The sequence below is a fragment of the Entelurus aequoreus genome, linkage group LG07 (genome assembly GCF_033978785.1).
Source record: "Entelurus aequoreus isolate RoL-2023_Sb linkage group LG07, RoL_Eaeq_v1.1, whole genome shotgun sequence".
Taxonomy (NCBI): Eukaryota; Metazoa; Chordata; class Actinopteri; order Syngnathiformes; family Syngnathidae; genus Entelurus; species Entelurus aequoreus.
In genome coordinates, this window is record NC_084737.1 from 73,344,499 (window position 1) to 73,362,621 (window position 18,123).

Here is an 18,123-nt window from a genome sequence, read left to right on the forward strand (position 1 = left end):
TAAAACAGTTTAAAAAGTAAAAAAAAGGTAAAAATAAAAATTAAAAAAAGTAGGTAAACTCAAATAAAATTTAAAAAAATAGGTAAATATGTTTTTAAAAAGTACGTACACATATATAGATAAAAGAAGGTATAACCAGTTTTGAAGAAAAAAATAGGTACAAAGGTAAAAAAATACGTAAATATAGTTAATTTTCATACAAACGTACTGTAAATGTTGAATGTTGTAAAAAAAAAACAAAAGAACTTAAGGACATTTCTTATGCAGTTATTGGTTCAATAAAAGATGAAATATATGTTAAATAGTAAACAAACAGGTTTGAGGGTGACGTATTTGCTGTCAATGCAAAAGTTCCTTTTTTTTATTAACTGAAGAAAATGTTCAAGTTGAGACCCAAAAAGTGTATCAAAACACTGCAGTGCCACAGAAAGCTGATATGTTTACTATACAAAATAACTTTTGGTTGTACTTTTAGTCAGTGGAGCGTGCGTGTGAGCGTGGAAACGGAGACGATCTTTGTCGCTGAGAAAGAACAAAAGATCAACACTAACTCCTTTTGAAGTAAGTTAACGTCCTCCTCCTTTACGCATGCAGGCCCCGCCATCACTTTAACACGCAAACAGTTTAGAAACTGCCAGAAAGTTTTCCCTGACAACTCACGCGACTTTGCCCCCACCCACACTTGACATTATATGAGCCACCACCTGTTGCTTTAAGGAAGGAGCTCCTTTCCAGAGCTTCAATCTGCACTCATTTCCATTTTCTAGTGGACTTTCTTTTTTTCTTCTTCCCGTGCGTAAAAGATGCGCACCGTGGGCAGCAGTGCGTGCAGTGAGCGTTCCCAAGGCCGCGCTCTTTTCAGGGAGCAGTGTGGAGAATTGCAAAGCGGGGGGGGGACAGAGGACAAGGGGCGGCCCACGATTCTCCTCGGTGCCCCCACGCACCCCCACGCCACAACGCTAAGCAGCCCCACGCCCCATCCCCAGCCAGCCTCATGATGGGAAGGCAAAAAGTCATGATGGGAAAAGTTTAAAAAAGTTAAAAAAATTTTTTTTTTTAAGTATTGAGTGCACTTTTATAAACATTGACGTGTGTGTGTGTGTGTGTGTGTGTGTGTGTGTGTGTGTGTGTGTGTGTGTGTGTGTGTGTGTGTGTGTGTGTGTGAATGTCGAGACATCAGCGCAGGTGTGTAACCTACGCGCCGTGCCGTGAAATCAAGACGTGTGTGGATAATTATCACGGCGCTGCTGGCGTGAAACTCCTCAAATAAAAGAGTCAATGCGCGACTCAAGCCGAAGCAGAAGCATGCAAAAACTATTGTGTTTTACTTTTTGGCCTTTTAAACACTTTTTGTCTGATTTTTTTTCCACCTCACAAGTAGTTTCTGAGCCTTTGCGACAGGAGACATTCTAATGTGGCATTTCACTTATGAATTAATTAGTTTGAATACGTTTCGTGAAATAAAAGACTGTACAGTTTTCGGTGAGGTATTAATTGAACTACGCGCACTGTAAAATCCAATTAGTTATAACTTTACTTAAAAAAAACCTTGGGAAAAAAAACTAATAATGTATTGTTATATACAAACCAGAATACGATTTTGAAGTAAAGTATTATTTCACTTGAGTGGCTATAAATACTTTTGTTTATATCAGTGTTTTTCAACCACTAGTGTGCCGTGGGAGATTATCTAATTTCACCTATTTGGGTTAAAAATATTTTTTGCAAACCAGTAATTATAGTCTGCAAATGATGTGTCAGTGCTGTCTAGAGCTCGGCAGAGTAACCGTGTAATACTCTTCCATATCAGTAGGTGGCAGCCGGTAGCTAATTACTTTGTAGATGTCGGAAACAGCGGGAGGCAGCGTGCAGGTAAAAAAAGTGTCTAATGCTTAAACCAAAAATAAACAAAAGGCGAGTGCCCCTAAGAAAAGGCATTGAAGCTTAGGGAAGGCTACGCAGAACGAAACTAAAACTGAACTGGCTACAAAGTAAACAAAAAAAAGAATGCTGGACGACAGCAAAGACTTACTGTGGAGCAAAAACGGCGTCCACAGTGTACATCCGAACATGACACGACAATCAACAATGTCCCCACAAAGAAGGATTAAAAACAACTGAAATATTCTTGATTGCCAAAACAAAGTAGATGCGGAAAATATCGCTCAAAGGAAGACATGAAACTGCTACAGGAAAATACCAAAAAAAGAGAAAAAGCCAGCAAAAATAGGAGCGCAAGACAAGAACTAAAACACTACACTCTGGAAAACAGGAAAAAAGTCCAAATAAGTTAGGGTGTGATGTGACAGGTGGTGGCAGTACACCTGCTTTGAGACAAGAGGTTAGTTATGGTTTAAAGTCATATCCAACAATTGCGACAACGATTTTTTTTTACTGTCAACTGAGTTTCGTTTTTTAATGATTTCTGCTGGTGGTGTGCCTCCGGATTTTTTCAACGCAAAAAATGTGCTTTGGCTCAAAATAGGTTAAAAAACACTGGTTTAGAGTAATTATTCAACTTCATGATTTAAAGTGCTACAAACTGTCTGTATTCATGGTTGCTTATTTAATTTTGGTTGACTCAAAATATCACAAGTGTCATAACTAAAATCAACAATATGATTTAGTAGGTAAAATAACCTTCAAAATCCTGCCAACTTGCCACTTATTATGCACCAAACATGATCTTTCTATTAATAACAGCAAGAGCCCCAATTCAGTAAGATCAACTCATATGTTGCCTTTTAATATTTACTATACGTAATAAATACAGTCATTATTTAGTACATACATCAAGATTTGTTTGTTTTTTTCCATTTCATCCATGAGATCTGAGCCGAGGATGTCGTTGTGGCTTGTGCAGCCCTTTGAGACACTCGTGATTTAGGGCTATATAAATAAATACGTTTTAAAATATAATAAATATATTTGTGGCAGCATCGGTCCTTTTAAAGTTATGTTAAAGTTTCACTTTTGTAGCTCACAGCACATAACTGTCAAATATCCTTCAAAAGTCAAGCATCGCCAAATTTTTTTTTTTTAAGGCAGGAAGGGCTTAACCCCAACAGATGCACTAATCATAATTAAAAAACTAATAGTTATTATCATTATAATGATATATTTTTAAGGTGATAATGATTTGTATCCACTATAATGACACAGCTAATCTCAATACAAAGTGAATGGAAACTTGACAGATTTAAAATCATACTGAATAATGACATATTGTATGATTATTAAAACTCACTTTCTGGCTACTTTATATCACATTTGTCGGCACTATTTAAAAAAATATATAAATCAATCAAATAAAAATGAACAGAACTTAAAAGAAACACCAAATAATTTATGGGGGTTTAAACATATTTTAGTGGGTCTTAGAAGTCAGCGGTCGAATACTACTACTCCAACCATACTATTATTGTTAATAATAATAATAATATTAATGATAATAATAAATAAGTAGTCTGAAAGACCAAAATAGGGCCACGTCCGTGTCTAATATTTTAATGCTGAATTTATATAAGCTGTAAATAAATAATATTGAATATGTTGTTGTGAATGCTGCATACTTTTTATTACTTATTATTACTTATTATTACTTACTATTACTTATTATTACTTATTATTCAGACTGATTCCTGCATGTTTTTAGCCATCAAAATGTATTCGGTGCTGCATCATAGAAAGAGAAGGGGATGGAAGGTGGGTGGGTGTGGGGGTGAGATAGAGGGGTGGGGGTCTGTTTGCATTGATATGTTAATTAGGTGCCTCTTATATATAAATCCACACGTGGTCAACTTTCCCATCCGTGCTGTGGAGGAAGAAAAGAAAGGGGGGAAAAAAGTATGGTGGCCACTACTGACTGCATGGACAAGTCCATCACTGCAAATAGGGTATGTCTAAAATGTAACTAAAACAATCCAAATGCCATTTTTACTTCTAAACGTATAGCAGCGTTCCTTAATGCGTTTGTTTTGAAAAATTGCAGGTTTCTAAACCGCTGATGGAGAAGAAACGACGGGCTCGTATTAACAAATGTTTGGACCAGTTGAAATGTCTTCTGGAGAGCCACTACAGCAGCAGCGTGAGTATATTTTGATATATATTTACGTTGTTCAGAACAAAAATATACGTCTAAAAACACAAGAAATAGCAATATTTGCTTGAAGTAAGTGCCGTAAAATTAGATTTAAATCATTTTGAATGAATGCAAAATAATATATATATATATATTGTGTTTATATAAATAAGCTATTTTAGTATTATATTGGATAGATAGATAGATAGATAGATAAATAGATAGATAGATAGATAGATAGATAGATAGATAGATAGGTAGGCAGGTAGGTAGGTAGATAGATAGATAGATAGACAGACAGATAGATAGATAGATAGATAGATAGATAGATAGATAGATAGATAGATAGATAGATAGATAGATAGATAGATAGATAGATAGATAGATAGCACGTTAATGATTCCTTCAGGAGAGTTCCCTCAGGAAAATTAAAATTCCAGCAGCAGTGTACATAATTGAGATATAATTTAAAAAGTAAATAATGGAGGTATAAATGGAAATAAAATAGAAAATATAACAATAAGAATACAAATAAAATGTAACAATAAGAATACAAATATAAAGGTAAAAATAAGAATATAACAAGAGAAACTAGGCAGTAGTGACCATGTTATGAAAATTTAAAAAAAATAGAAAAACGGTAATACCGTCGATTATATGAAATATGTGATGTGTATATTGCACCTTTAAAATGTATTGCACTGTTATTGCTGTTAATTGCACTAATTGCATTATATGATTGACAGTCGCCAGGGAATAAACGGCAACTCATCTCTTACTCGCGTATAAGCAATAAATACTCAATATTAGATCATTATTATTGTTATTTTGTCTGACTCAATCAGTTTTGCACTCTTTTTTTCTCTCCTCTTTTTTAATATAGCAAAATTAAACAGGACAATATTATAATATCATAATGTTATTTTGTATTATACTTTTCTTTATTCATATCTGTGTAATTGCTTTAATACAGAAAAAACTATACAGGACAATCATAATAAAAAATAGAATCAAATTATTATAATTGTTCATTTATTATTGTTATTTTTGCTTGAAGCTTCACTTCACAAACAAAAATGATAAAAAGTATATTCTGCAACATTTTATCTGCACCTGCACAGATTCGTAAGCGCAAATTGGAGAAGGCCGACATCTTGGAGCTCACCGTGAGACACGTCAAGCACCTCCAGAAGACTCAGACATGTACGCCATTCCCATGTTATTAAAAAACTCATCACATTTATAGTCTTTTTCCTCCTATATTGGTCCTCATTATTGTATTTTTTCCCCAGATTTTTGCAGGCGTGGCGAGCTCTCCGACTACCATAAAGGCTTCCAAAGTTGTCTGGCCAACTTCAACCACTACCTGCTGATGGCCGACAAAAACGTCACCGACAGAAACCGCCTGAAGTTGGCGCAGTTGCGCGCCAAACTGTGCGCCGGCGGCGCGCCACAGGACGCGATCAGCACCATGGACAGCGGCCTGGCGCAGCAGTTGGCGAGGAGAGCCGAGGAGGACGAGTCGAGCTCGGTTGTGCGGGGCCGTGACAGCGAGCACAGTCGTGGGTCCAAACAACGTGGGCTTGTCACGACCACCTCATCCAAAGACACACGTGGGAAAAGCGCCACACAGAAGAAGTCCACGGGTCCCATTCAGGACAAAGTGTGGCGACCGTGGTAGAGCTGCACTGAAATATATATTGGTTTATAATTGCACTGTATGGAAGTTATTGCTTATATTATACTTGTCTATCTCTCAATAAAAAGAAGGTATTATTTTGTACGGATTTTAGTATTCTGCATGCAACCAACAAAAGCCTATACAGCCACCATTTTGTATCACAATGATTGTATTTTAGATTTTTTATTATTATTTGTAACTGCATTGCTTTTGAGTATGAACTTCTATTTTATTTAGCAATATTTTTTACATTTTTTTATAGAGATGTCCGATAATATCGGCCGATAAATGCTTTAAAATGTAATATCGGAAATTATCGGTATTGTTTTTTTTTTTTTTTTTTTTTGTTTTTTTTAATTAAATCAACATAAAAAACACAAGAAACACTTACAATTAGTGCACCAACCCAAAAAACCTCCCTCCCCCATTCACACTCATTCACACAAAAGGGTTTTTTCTTTCTGTTATTAATATTCTGGTTCCTACATTATATATCAATATATATCAATACAGTCTGCAAGGGATACAGTCCGTAAGCACACATGATTGTGCGTGCTGCTGGTCCACTAATAGTACTGACCTTTAACAGTTAATTTTACTCATTTTCATTAATTACTAGTTTCTATGTAACTGTTTTTATACTGTTTTACTTTCTTTTTTATTCAAGAAAATGTTTTTAAATTTATTTATCTTATTTTATTATTATTTTTAAAAAAGGACCTTATCTTCACCATACCTGGTTGTCCAAATTAGGCATAATAATGTGTTAATGCCACGACTGTATATATCGGTATCGGTTGATATCGTATCTGTAATTAAGAGTTGGACAATATCGGAATATCAGATATCGGCAAAAAGCTATTATCGGACATCCCTATTTTTTTATTTTTTTATTAAATGTTCGAGATGAATACAATGATAAAATAAATCCAAGAGTATGTAAATTTCTTCTAAAGCTATTATTGGTAACAGTCACATATATAACAGTGTTTTATGTGTCTCCCAGATCTATAGTTTAAGTTGGCACGTTGTGTAAATCGTAAATAAAAACAGAATACAATAATTTGCAAATCCTTTTCAACTTGTATTCAATTGAATAGACTGCAAAGACAAGATATTTAATGTTCCAACTGAGAAACTTTTTTTTTTTTTTTTTTGCAAATAATCATTAACTTAGAATTTAATGGCAGCAACACATTGCAAAAAAGTTGGCACAGGGGCATGTTCACCACTGTGTTACATGGCCTTTCCTTTTAACAACACTCAGTAAATGTTTGGGAACTGAGGAGACCAATTTTTGAAGCTTTTCAGGTGGAATTCTTTCCCGTTCTTGCTTGATGTACAGCTTAAGTTGTTCAACAGTCTGGGGGAGGCCAGTCTAGTACCCGCACTCTTTTACTATGAAGCCACGCTGTTGTAACACGTGGCTTGGCATTGTCTTGCTGAAATAAGCAGGGGCGTCCATGATATCGTTGCTTGGATGGCAACATACGTCGCTCCAAAACCTGTATGTACCTTTCAGCATTAATGGCGCCTTCACAGATGTGTAAGTTACCCATGTCTTTGGCACTAATACACCCCCATACTATCACATTTAAACTTGTTCTCGTTAAATTTGCTCTTTTATGAATTTGGTTTATTTCTATGTTTTACAAAATATTTGTAAAATGTATTCATATTTTCAATATGTTATTATATTTTACAGTATATTGTTATACTTTATATTATATATTTTTTGTATTATATTTTCATATTGTATATTATAATATATTCTTCATATATTATATAATATAACATTTTAAAATTTTACATCATATGCTAATATTTTATTTTATACTATATTTTTTATATGTTCTTTTGTATTTTTAGAATTTGCGGCCTTGGGCGCAAATGCCCATGGCTTAGACCAGTGTTTTTCAACCTTTTTGAGCCAAGGCACATTTTTTGCGTTGAAAAAATGCGGAGGCACACCACCAGCAGAAATCATTAAAAAACAAAACTGAGTTGACAGTAAAAAGTCATTGTCGCAATTGTTGGATATGACTTTAAACCATAACTAACCATGCATCAATACAACTCTTGTCTCAAAGTAGGTGTACTGTCACTACCTGTCACATCACGCCATGACTTATTTTAAGTTTGTTGGTGTTTTCCTGTGTGTAGTGTTTTAGTTCTTGTATTGTGCTCCTATTTTGGTGTTTTTTTTCCTCTTTTTTTGGTATTTTCCTGTAGCAGTTTCATGTCTTCCTTTGAGCGATATTTCCCGCATCTACTTTGTTTTAGCAATCAAGAACATTTCATTTGCTTTTATCCTTCTTTGTGGGGACATTGTTGATTGTCATGTCATGTTCGGATGTACACTGTGGACGCCGTCTTTGCTCCACAGTAAGTCTTTGCTGTTGTCCAGCATTCTGTTTTTGTTTACTTTGTAGCCCGTTCAGTTTTAGTTTCGTTCTGCGTAGCATTCCCTAACCTTCAATGCCTTTTCTTAGGGGCACTCACCTTTTGTTTATTTTTGGTTTAAGCATTAAACACCTTTTTACCTGCACGCTGCCTCCCGCTATTTCCGACATCTACAAAGCAATTAGCTACCTGCTGCCACCTACTGATATGGAAGAGTATTACACGGTTACTCTGCCGAGCTCTAGACAGCACCGACACTCAACAACAACACATCATTTGCAGACTATAATTACTGGTTTGCAAACAATATTTTTAACCCAAACAGGTGAAATTAGATCATCTCCCACGGCACACCAGACTGTATCTCACCGCACACTAGTGTGCCGCGGCACAGTGGTTGAAAAACACTGGTTTAGATAATATAAGCTAATTTTAGATTAATATTCTATACAAGTAAGCCTATATTTTACGTTAGTTATTAAATGTTATTACATCTGCATTTTTAATACTATTGATTTTTACTTTTATTAAAATTAACTTTATTAATTAATTCCCCTTCATTTTTGGTCATTTTTCCATTGAGAATTATTGGGAAACACGTGTTTACATGACATTACACGTTGGTTCGTATGAGGCTACCATAGTTTAATTCCCAATGCCCCTTGTGGAATGACTGGAAGTAAAGAACTGCATAATAACAGCGAGCTGCATTCAGCGGCTCCTTTAAGTTGGGTTTCCTTCCTGCATCTGTTTGAAGTGTTCAGAGTTGTTTTTTGTTTTGTATTTTTGCAGGGGCGTCATAAAATGTGGGCTTTTATGGAGGATCTCTAATGGAGAGTGAGAGGATGGCACCTTGCAGCGAGGAGAATCGCTCATACGCCCACTTGTCTCTCACACTTTTGCCCACACAGAAGACGGATGCTTCTGTATGTTGATGCTCCCCAAAGCCCAATAGCATATTTCAGGCAAAATATATATATATAAAATATATGTATATATATTAGTTAGCTTTGCCTCTATTAAAATATTTAATCCGGGGAAGACGAAGCCATAGAAACATGCTAACAACAGACTAACAATAGCCATGGTTGTTGTTTTAAACTATTATTAAATTACCAACATTATCCTTATAACATTTCAGAAATCTATTGCAATTTTCATAACATTTTTATTAGCGACGTGGTAAATCGTGACGTTGTAGAAAAGCGAAGAAAAAATGTTAGCAGAGGATGGTTTCGATCCATCGACCTCTGGGTTATGGGCCCAGCACGCTTCCGCTGCGCCACTCTGCTTCTTCGCCTCCGCCAATATTTTTGCCTCTAAAAACACTCTCTCATTAAGGTAATTAGTAATTATTTACCAACGTTAATTCCTAATGATGCAATAAGCACTTTCTCTTATTGTGTTAAATAATTTTTTTTGGAAAAAACAACAACAACACCCCATTAAATATCCATCGTGAAATATAATTCATAAGATTAGAATGTATACCTTCGAATGTACGCAAGGGACTTCCATTCTATTTTTTTCAATATATTGAACGATACACAAACCTCCCGCTAGGTGGCAGCACTGCTCCAATTAATCAACCAGGAAACATGACCCATACATATATAAAACCCTTCAATTTGCCAGTAATGATCCATCCATCCAGTTTTTTTCTACCGCTTGTCCCTCTCGGGGTTACGGGGGTGTCTGGAGCCTATCCAGGGTGCACCCTGAATGATGACATAAATATATTTTGTCAGATTCTCATTAGGATTCCAATTCAGGGGGTGTGTGAACAATGTTTTGTCTCCGACAGGGGGCGTGGTAGAACACATTTGAGAACCACCGGATTAACCACACTGCGTGTCTAAATTAGGGCCCAAAGCAGAATTTTATTTTGAGCCACAAATGACAAGAATTAATTACATTTACTTACGTGAAACAATTTTTATACTTTTTTTTTTTTATCAAACTTGAATTAAACTTGATGCATGTACTAAAACCAAATAATGTTAAATACACTATATTGCCAAAAGTATTTGGCCACCTATCCAAATGATGAGAATCAGGTGTCCTAATCACTTGGCCCGGCCACAGGTGTATAAAATCAAGCACTTAGGCATGGAGACTGTTTCTACAAACATTTGTGAAAGAATGAGCCAGGATCAGGAGCTCAGTGATTTCCAGCGTGGAACTGTCAAAGGATGCCACCTGTGCAACAAATCCAGTCGTGAAATTTCCTCGCATCCTAAATATTCCAAAGTGAACTGTCGGCTTTATTATAAGAAAATGGAAGAGTTTGGGAACAACAGCAACTCAGCCACCAAGTGGTAGGCCACGTAAACTGACAGAGAGGTCAGCGGATGCTGAAGCGCATAGTGCAAAGACTTTCTGCACAGTCACTTGCTACAGAGCTCCAAACTGTATGTGACCTTCCAATTAGCCCACGTACAGTACGCAGAGAGCTTCATGGAATGGGTTTCCATGGCCGAGCAGCTGCATCTAAGCCCTACATCACCAAGTCCAATGCAAAGCGTGGGATGCAGTGGTGTAAAGCACGTCGCCACTGGACTCTAGAGCAGTGGAAATGCCTTCTCTGGAGTGATGACTCACGCTTTACCATCTGGCAATCTGATGGACGGGTCTGGGTTTGGAGGTTGCCAGGAGAACGGTACATTTTGGACTGCATTGTGCCGAGTGTGAAATTTGGTGGAGGAGGAATTATGGTGTGGGGTTGTTTTTCAGGAGTTGGGCTTGGCCCCTTAGTTCCAGTGAAAGGAACTTTGAATGCTCTAGGATACCAAAACATTTTGGATAATTCCATGCTCCCAACCTTGTGGGAACAGTTTGGAGCGAGCCCCTTCCTCTTCCAACATGACTGTGCACCAGTGCACAAAGCAAGGTCCATAAAGACATGGATGGCAGAGTCTGATGTGGATGAACTTGACTGGCCTGCACAGAGTCCTGACCTGAACCCGATAGAACACCTTTGGGATGAAGTAGAACAGAGACTGAGAGCCAGGCCTTCTAGACCAACATCAGTGTGTGACCTCACCAATGCGCTTTTGGAAGAATGATGGGAAATTCCGATGAACACACTCCGCAACCTTGTGGACAGCCTTCCCAGAAGAGTTGAAGCTGTAATAGCTGCACCGACATCATATTGAACCCTATGGGTCAGGAATGGGATGGCACTTCAAAGTTCATATGTGAGTTAAGGCAGGTGGCCAAATACTTTTGGCAATATAGTGTATGTAAAACCTGATTCACCCAGTATACTCCTTTATGACTCTCTGGCGGAATTTGCCATTATATTCATATCAGTGGCGGAGCAGGAATGCGCTAGGAATAAGTTTGCGGTACAATTTCATATGACGCGCCCTGCCATTTAGTAAATGACATTTTACATGCAATATTTCTGCAAAACGCCCCTTTACACCAAGGATCGCATATGCACCTGCTCTGCGTATCGTGCACCACACTGACATGTGGGGTCAAATAAAATTAGGGTTTCAAGCTGGCTATAGGGTTACAAATGGGTTAGGGTTTCCAGTTAGGGTTGGGGTAAGATTAATGAGCATTACACCAACCGTAACAATATTTAGTGATGGAATGCAAAGCGGCGGGCAAAAACACACTTGATGCATTCGTTGGTGATTTTAATCGGTCACATACTTTTTTTTTCTTTTTTAATCAAAACAAAGTCATCATCTCATAACAATTAAACATCAGTCATATTTGAACCATATATCTCTGAATATGTTACAAAATCAAATATTGTAAACACAACAGATTACCAAAGTCAATGTATTGATGTGATGCTAGGAAAGAAAAAAGGTGCACTAAATATTATAGACAACTTATACAAACCCCGTTTCCATATGAGTTGGGAGATTGTGTTAGATGTAAATATAAACGCAATACAACGATTTGCAAATCATTGTATTCCGTTTATATTTACATCTAACACAATTTCGGGGTTTGTAAATGACAACAAATTATAAGGGATGTCCGATAATGGCTTTTTGCCGATATCCGATATTCCGATATTGTCCAACTCTTTAATTACCGATACCGATATCAACCGAAACCGATATCAACCGATATATGCAGTCGTGGAATTAACACATTATTATGCCTAATTTGGACAACCAGGTATGGTGAAGATAAGGTACTTTGGTTAACACTGTTGGCCACCAAGCAAGGGGTACTGGGTTCAAATCCCAGTAGGGAGTTAGTGTTTTGTTTCACTATCATTGTGATTTTGTGAGACAGGTTCTCAACTAAATATGTAATTGGGGACGGAAATCTCCTTTCAAGAAGACCACAGATAGCTGAATGGTTAAAGCAGCTAGCTCCCAATCAAAGGGTTCTGCGTTCAAATCCCAGTCAGGTCACTCTGAAGGTAGTAAAGATCTAGTCAGAGGAATAAATCTTTTGTATGATAGTTTAAAGAATCTCAATTATATATGTCATTGGGGCCCAAAATCTAGTAACAAAAAGACTAAGGGTAGCTGAATGGTTAAACAGCTAGCTCCCAATCATAGGGTTCTGCGTTCAATCCCAGTCAGATCAATGATCTTTGATTTGTGTTTTGTAACATGTATTTAAAACAACAGAGTGCTCCTGTCTTAGAAAGGATTTTTGACCTGCATTTTTCCACAGTACAGTGCTCCCGTCAAACAAGATCTTTGATTAGTGTTTTGTAACACCTCCACTCCACTGTATTATCCTGAATCAGATGCACCTGTGTGAGGTCGTTAGCTGCATAAAGACACCTGTCCAATCAGTAAGAGCCAAACATTCAGCATGGCTAAGAGCAAAGAGCTGTCCAAAGACACCAGAGACAAAATGGTACAACTCCACAAGGATGGAAAGGGCTACGGAGAAATTGCCAAGCAGCTTGGTGAAAAAAGGTCCACTGTTGGAGCAATCATTAGAAAATGGAAGAAGCTAAACATGACGGTCAATCTCAATGGGAGTGGAGCCCCATGCAAGATATCACCTGGTGGGGTCTCAATGATGCTAAGAAAGGTGAGGAATCAGCCCAGGACTACACGGCAGGACTTGGTCAATGACCTGAAAAGAGCTGGGACCACTGTTTCCATGGTCACTGTTGGTAATAACGTCATGGTTTGAAATCATGCATGGCACGGAAGGTTCCCCTGCTTAAACCAGAACATGTTAAGGCCCGTCTTAAGTTTGCCAATGACCATTTGGATGATCCAGAGGAGTCATGGGAGAAAGTGTTGTGGACAGTGTTTTATCACATCTCTATCATAGTTTACAGACACAGGTTCACCATTACATCTGGTCTTAAGAAAACCCAAGGTAGCTCAGTGGGTAACATCAATACTGTTAACCAAGGGGTACTGGGTTCAAGTCCCACTTACAGTTTTATATCATAGTTTACTGAGACAGGTTCTCAATTAAATGTTTCATTGGGGCCCGAAAACTTTGTTCTAGAAGACCAAAGATAGCTGAAGGGCTAAACAGCTACCTCCCGATCAAAGGGTTCTGGGTTCAATCCCAGTCAGGTCACTCTACAACTACTAAATATCCACTCAGAGCAATTCATCTTTTAAATGAAAGTTTACTGAGACAGTTCTCAATTATATATGTCATTGGGGCCCGGAAATCTGGCAACAAAAAGAGCAAGGATGGCTGAATGGTTAAACAGCTACCTCTCAATCAAAGGGTTCTGGGTTCAATCCCAGTCAGGTCACTCTACAACTACTAAATATCCACTCGGAGCAATTAGTCTTTTAAATGAAAGTTTACTGAGACAGTTCTCAAATATATATGTCATTGGGGCCCGGAAATCTGTTAATAAAAAGAACAAGAATGGCTGAATGGTTGAACAGCTAGCTTACAATCAAAGGGTTCTGGGTTCAATCCCAGTCTGGTCACTCTACAACTACTAAATATCCACTCAGAGCAATTAATCTTTTAAATGAAAGTTTACTGAGACAGTTCTCAATTATATATGTCATTGGGGCCCGGAAATCTGGCAATTGTATGGCCGAGGATAGCTGAATGGTTAAACATCTAGCTCCCAACAAAGGGTTCATGGGTTCAATCCCAGTCCAAGGTCCAAGCAAGGGTGGGGAGTAGCGTTATGTGGGGGTGTATCACCTCCCCCACACAGAGTAAAGTCAAGTGGTAGCTGGTTAATTAACTTATAGTTAAAAAGGTAAGTATGAGTAATAATAATAACAAATAGTCTACAGTCCAAAAGTCAAAGGTAACCTCGGGGGTTAGCTCCTCCTCCTTGCCGAGGCTAAAGTTGGCTGGGATGGGCGGGAATAGAAAGATAGATAATTAATTCATTGTGAGTGTTGACCAATCAGCTCTCCTGGTCTGACTAATTGCAGTTGAGATAATAAAAAAAAAAAAAAACTGCAATTGATACAATAAAGAAATAATAATTGAATAATAAAAAAATAAGATGAAAAAAAACATGTTTGTCTTGCAATTGAGATAATTACAATTGAGATAATTGGAATGGAGATAATTAATTTTAATTATCTTAATTAATTGTGATAATTAATTATCTCCATTGAGATAATTAAAATTAATTATCTCCATTCCAATTAACTCAATTGTAATTATCTCAATTGCAAGACAGACATGTTTTTTTTCATCTTATTTTTTTATTATCCAATTATTTTTTTTTTTTATTGTATCAATTGCAGTTTTTTTTTATTTTTTATTATCTCAACTGCAATTAGTCAGACCAGGAGAGCTGATTGGTCAACACTCACAATGAATTAATTATCTATCTTTCTATTCCCGCCCATCCCAGCCAACTTTAGCCTCGGCAAGGAGGAGGAGCTAACCCCCGAGGTTACCTTTGACTTTTGGACTATAGACTATTTGTTATTATTATTACTCATACTTACCTTTTTAACTATAAGTTAATTAACCAGCTACCACTTGACTTTACTCTGTGTGGGGGAGGTGATACACCCCCACATAACGCTACTCCCCACCCTTGCTTGGACCTTGGACTGGGATTGAACCCATGAACCCTTTGTTGGGAGCTAGATGTTTAACCATTCAGCTATCCTCGGCCATACAATTACCAGATTTCCGGGCCCCAATGACATATATAATTGAGAACTGTCTCAGTAAACTTTCATTTAAAAGATTAATTGCTCTGAGTGGATATTTAGTAGTTGTAGAGCGACCAGACTGGGATTGAACCCAGAACCCTTTGATTGTAAGCTAGCTGTTTAACCATTCAGCCATCCTTGCTCCTTTTGTTGTCAGATTTCCGGGCCCCAATGACATATATAATTGAGAACTGTCTCAGTAAACTTTAATTTAAAAGATTAATTGCTCTGACTTGATATTTACTAGTTTTAGAGTGACCTGACTGGGATTGAACCCAGAACCCTTTGATTGGGAGCTAGCTGTTTAACCCTTCAGCTATCTTTGGTCTTCTAGAACAAAGTTTTCAGGCCCCAATGAAACATTTAATTGAGAACCTGTCTCAGTAAACTATGATATAAAACTGTAAGTGGGACTTGAACCCAGTACCCCTTGGTTAACAGTATTGATGTTACCCACTGAGCTACCTTGGGTTTTCTTAAGACCAGATTTAAGGGTGAACCTGTGTCTGTAAACTATGATAGAGATGTGATAAAACACTGTCCACAACACTTTCTCCCATGACTCCTCTGGATCATCCAAATGGTCATTGGCAAACTTCAGACGGGCCTTAACATGTTCTGGTTTAAGCAGGGGAACCTTCCGTGCCATGCATGATTTCAAACCATGACGTTATTACCAACAGTGACCATGGAAACAGTGGTCCCAGCTCTTTTCAGGTCATTGACCAAGTCCTGCCGTGTAGTCCTGGGCTGATTCCTCACCTTTCTTAGCATCATTGAGACCCCACCAGGTGATATCTTGCATGGGGCTCCACTCCCATTGAGATTGACCGTCATGTTTAGCTTCTTCCATTTTCTAATGATTGCTCCAACAGTGGACCTTTTTTCACCAAGCTGCTTGGCAATTTCTCCGTAGCCCTTTCCATCCTTGTGGAGTTGTACCATTTTGTCTCTGGTGTCTTTGGACAGCTCTTTGCTCTTAGCCATGCTGAATGTTTGGCTCTTACTGATTGTATGGGGTGGACAGGTGTCTTTATGCAGCTAACGACCTCACACAGGTGCATCTGATTCAGGATAATACAGTGGAGTGCTCCTGTCACAGAACACTAATCAAAGATCTTGTTTGACGGGAAAATGCAGGTCAAAGATCCTTTCTAAGACAGGAGCACTCTGTTGTTTTAAATACATGTTACAAAACACAAATCAAAGATCATTGATCTGACTGGGATTGAACGCAGAACCCTATGATTGGGAGCTAGCTGTTTAACCATTCAGCTATCCTTAGTCTTTTTGTTGCTAGATTTTGGGCCCCAATAACATATATAATTGAGAACCTTTAAACTATCATACAAAAGATTTATTCCTCTGACTAGATCTTTACTACCTTCAGAGTGACCTGACTGGGATTTGAACCCAGAACCCTTTGATTGGGAGCTAGCTGCTTTAACCATTCAGCTATCTGTGGTCTTCTTGAAAGGAGATTTCCGTCCCCAATGACATATTTAGTTGAGAACCTGTCTCAGTAAACTATGATATAAAAGAGTAATTTCTCTGACTGGATCTTTCCTAGTCACCAAACGATCTGACTGGGATTTGAACCCAGTCCCATTTGATTGGGCACTAGCTGCTTTGACCACTAAGCTATTCTTGGTCTTCTTGAAGCTAGATTTCGGGCCCCAATGACATATTCAATTGAGAACCTGTCTCACAAAATCACAATGATAGTGAAACAAAACACTAACTCCCTACTGGGATTTGAACCCAGTACCCCTTGCTTGGTGGCCAACAGTGTTAACCACTCAGCTACCCCAGGTCTTGCAGAGCTAGATTCCAGGCCCTAATGACAAATATAATCGAGGACCCGTCTTAGTGAACTACGATGGAGGTGAACCAAAACTTTGGAGCTTTGTTAAGTTACTGATCAAGCAAATAGTCAATCATGACATTGCTGGTTTTACTGCTGTTGGGCAGCACACACACACAGAGTACTTACAAGCAGACACAGTGTGTAGACAGAAAAGGGAGAATGGACGCATTTTGGTGTAAAAAGTAAAGATAAAGGTGAAGTTATAACACTGAAACACCCTCAGGAAGAGCTGCTTTAAGACATGGCTAACTAGCTCGCAGCTAACACACATCCACAGTGTTTCAGCTACTTCTAAATCACTAATCCTGGCCTCCATGGCGACAAATAAAGTAAGTTTTTTACAAGTAGCATTATCACTGGAGGATGAGGAATACCTAAACATGCTTCACTACACACCGTAGGAGGATACAATATCTCACCGCCATCACAATGTAAACAAATGCCATTGGTGGATCTACACCTGACATCTACCGTAATGATACCAAGTACAAGAGCGTATCTAGTCGATACTACTATGATTACATCGATATTTTTTATCGTCACAAAATCTTTTTTCCTTTTTTTAAAATGTATATTAGGTTTATAAAGTCAGTAAATACGTCCCTGGACACATGAGGACTTTGAAAATGACTAATGTATGATCCTGTAACTACTTGGTATCAGATCGATACCTAAATGTGTGGTATCATCCAAAACTAATGTAAAGTATCAAAGAAGAGAAGAATAAGTGATTATTACATTTGAACAAAAGTGTAGATAGAAAATGTTGAAACAGAAAATAAGCAGATTTTAACAGCAAATGAACAAGTAGATTAATAAGCAATTTTTGCAGTTTGTCCCTCATAATGTGTACAAAATAATAGGTAGATAAATGACACAATGTGTTAATGCATACGTCAGCAGACTAATTAGGAGTCTTTGTTTGTTTACTTATTACTAAAAGACAAGTTGTCTAGTACGTTCACTTTTTTATTTGAGGACTAAATGA

General features: G+C 37.7%; 1 protein-coding gene and 1 non-coding gene across 2 annotated transcripts; one reads left to right on the plus strand and one right to left on the minus strand.

Moving 5' to 3' along the window:
* The first annotated feature begins 3,848 nt into the window (after window positions 1-3,848).
* her3 (hairy-related 3) lies at window positions 3,849-5,848 on the plus strand. Its single transcript, XM_062052235.1, has 4 exons — window positions 3,849-3,896; window positions 3,992-4,087; window positions 5,203-5,299; window positions 5,374-5,848. The coding sequence occupies exons 1-4, from the start codon at window positions 3,849-3,851 to the stop codon at window positions 5,760-5,762; spliced, it is 630 nt and encodes a 209-aa protein (XP_061908219.1). The 3' UTR covers window positions 5,763-5,848.
* Window positions 5,849-9,385: 3,537 nt separating this feature from the next.
* Window positions 9,386-9,457, minus strand: trnam-cau (transfer RNA methionine (anticodon CAU)). The gene has a single exon. It is a non-coding gene; the product is annotated as a tRNA-Met (tRNA).
* Window positions 9,458-18,123: the final 8,666 nt, after the last annotated feature.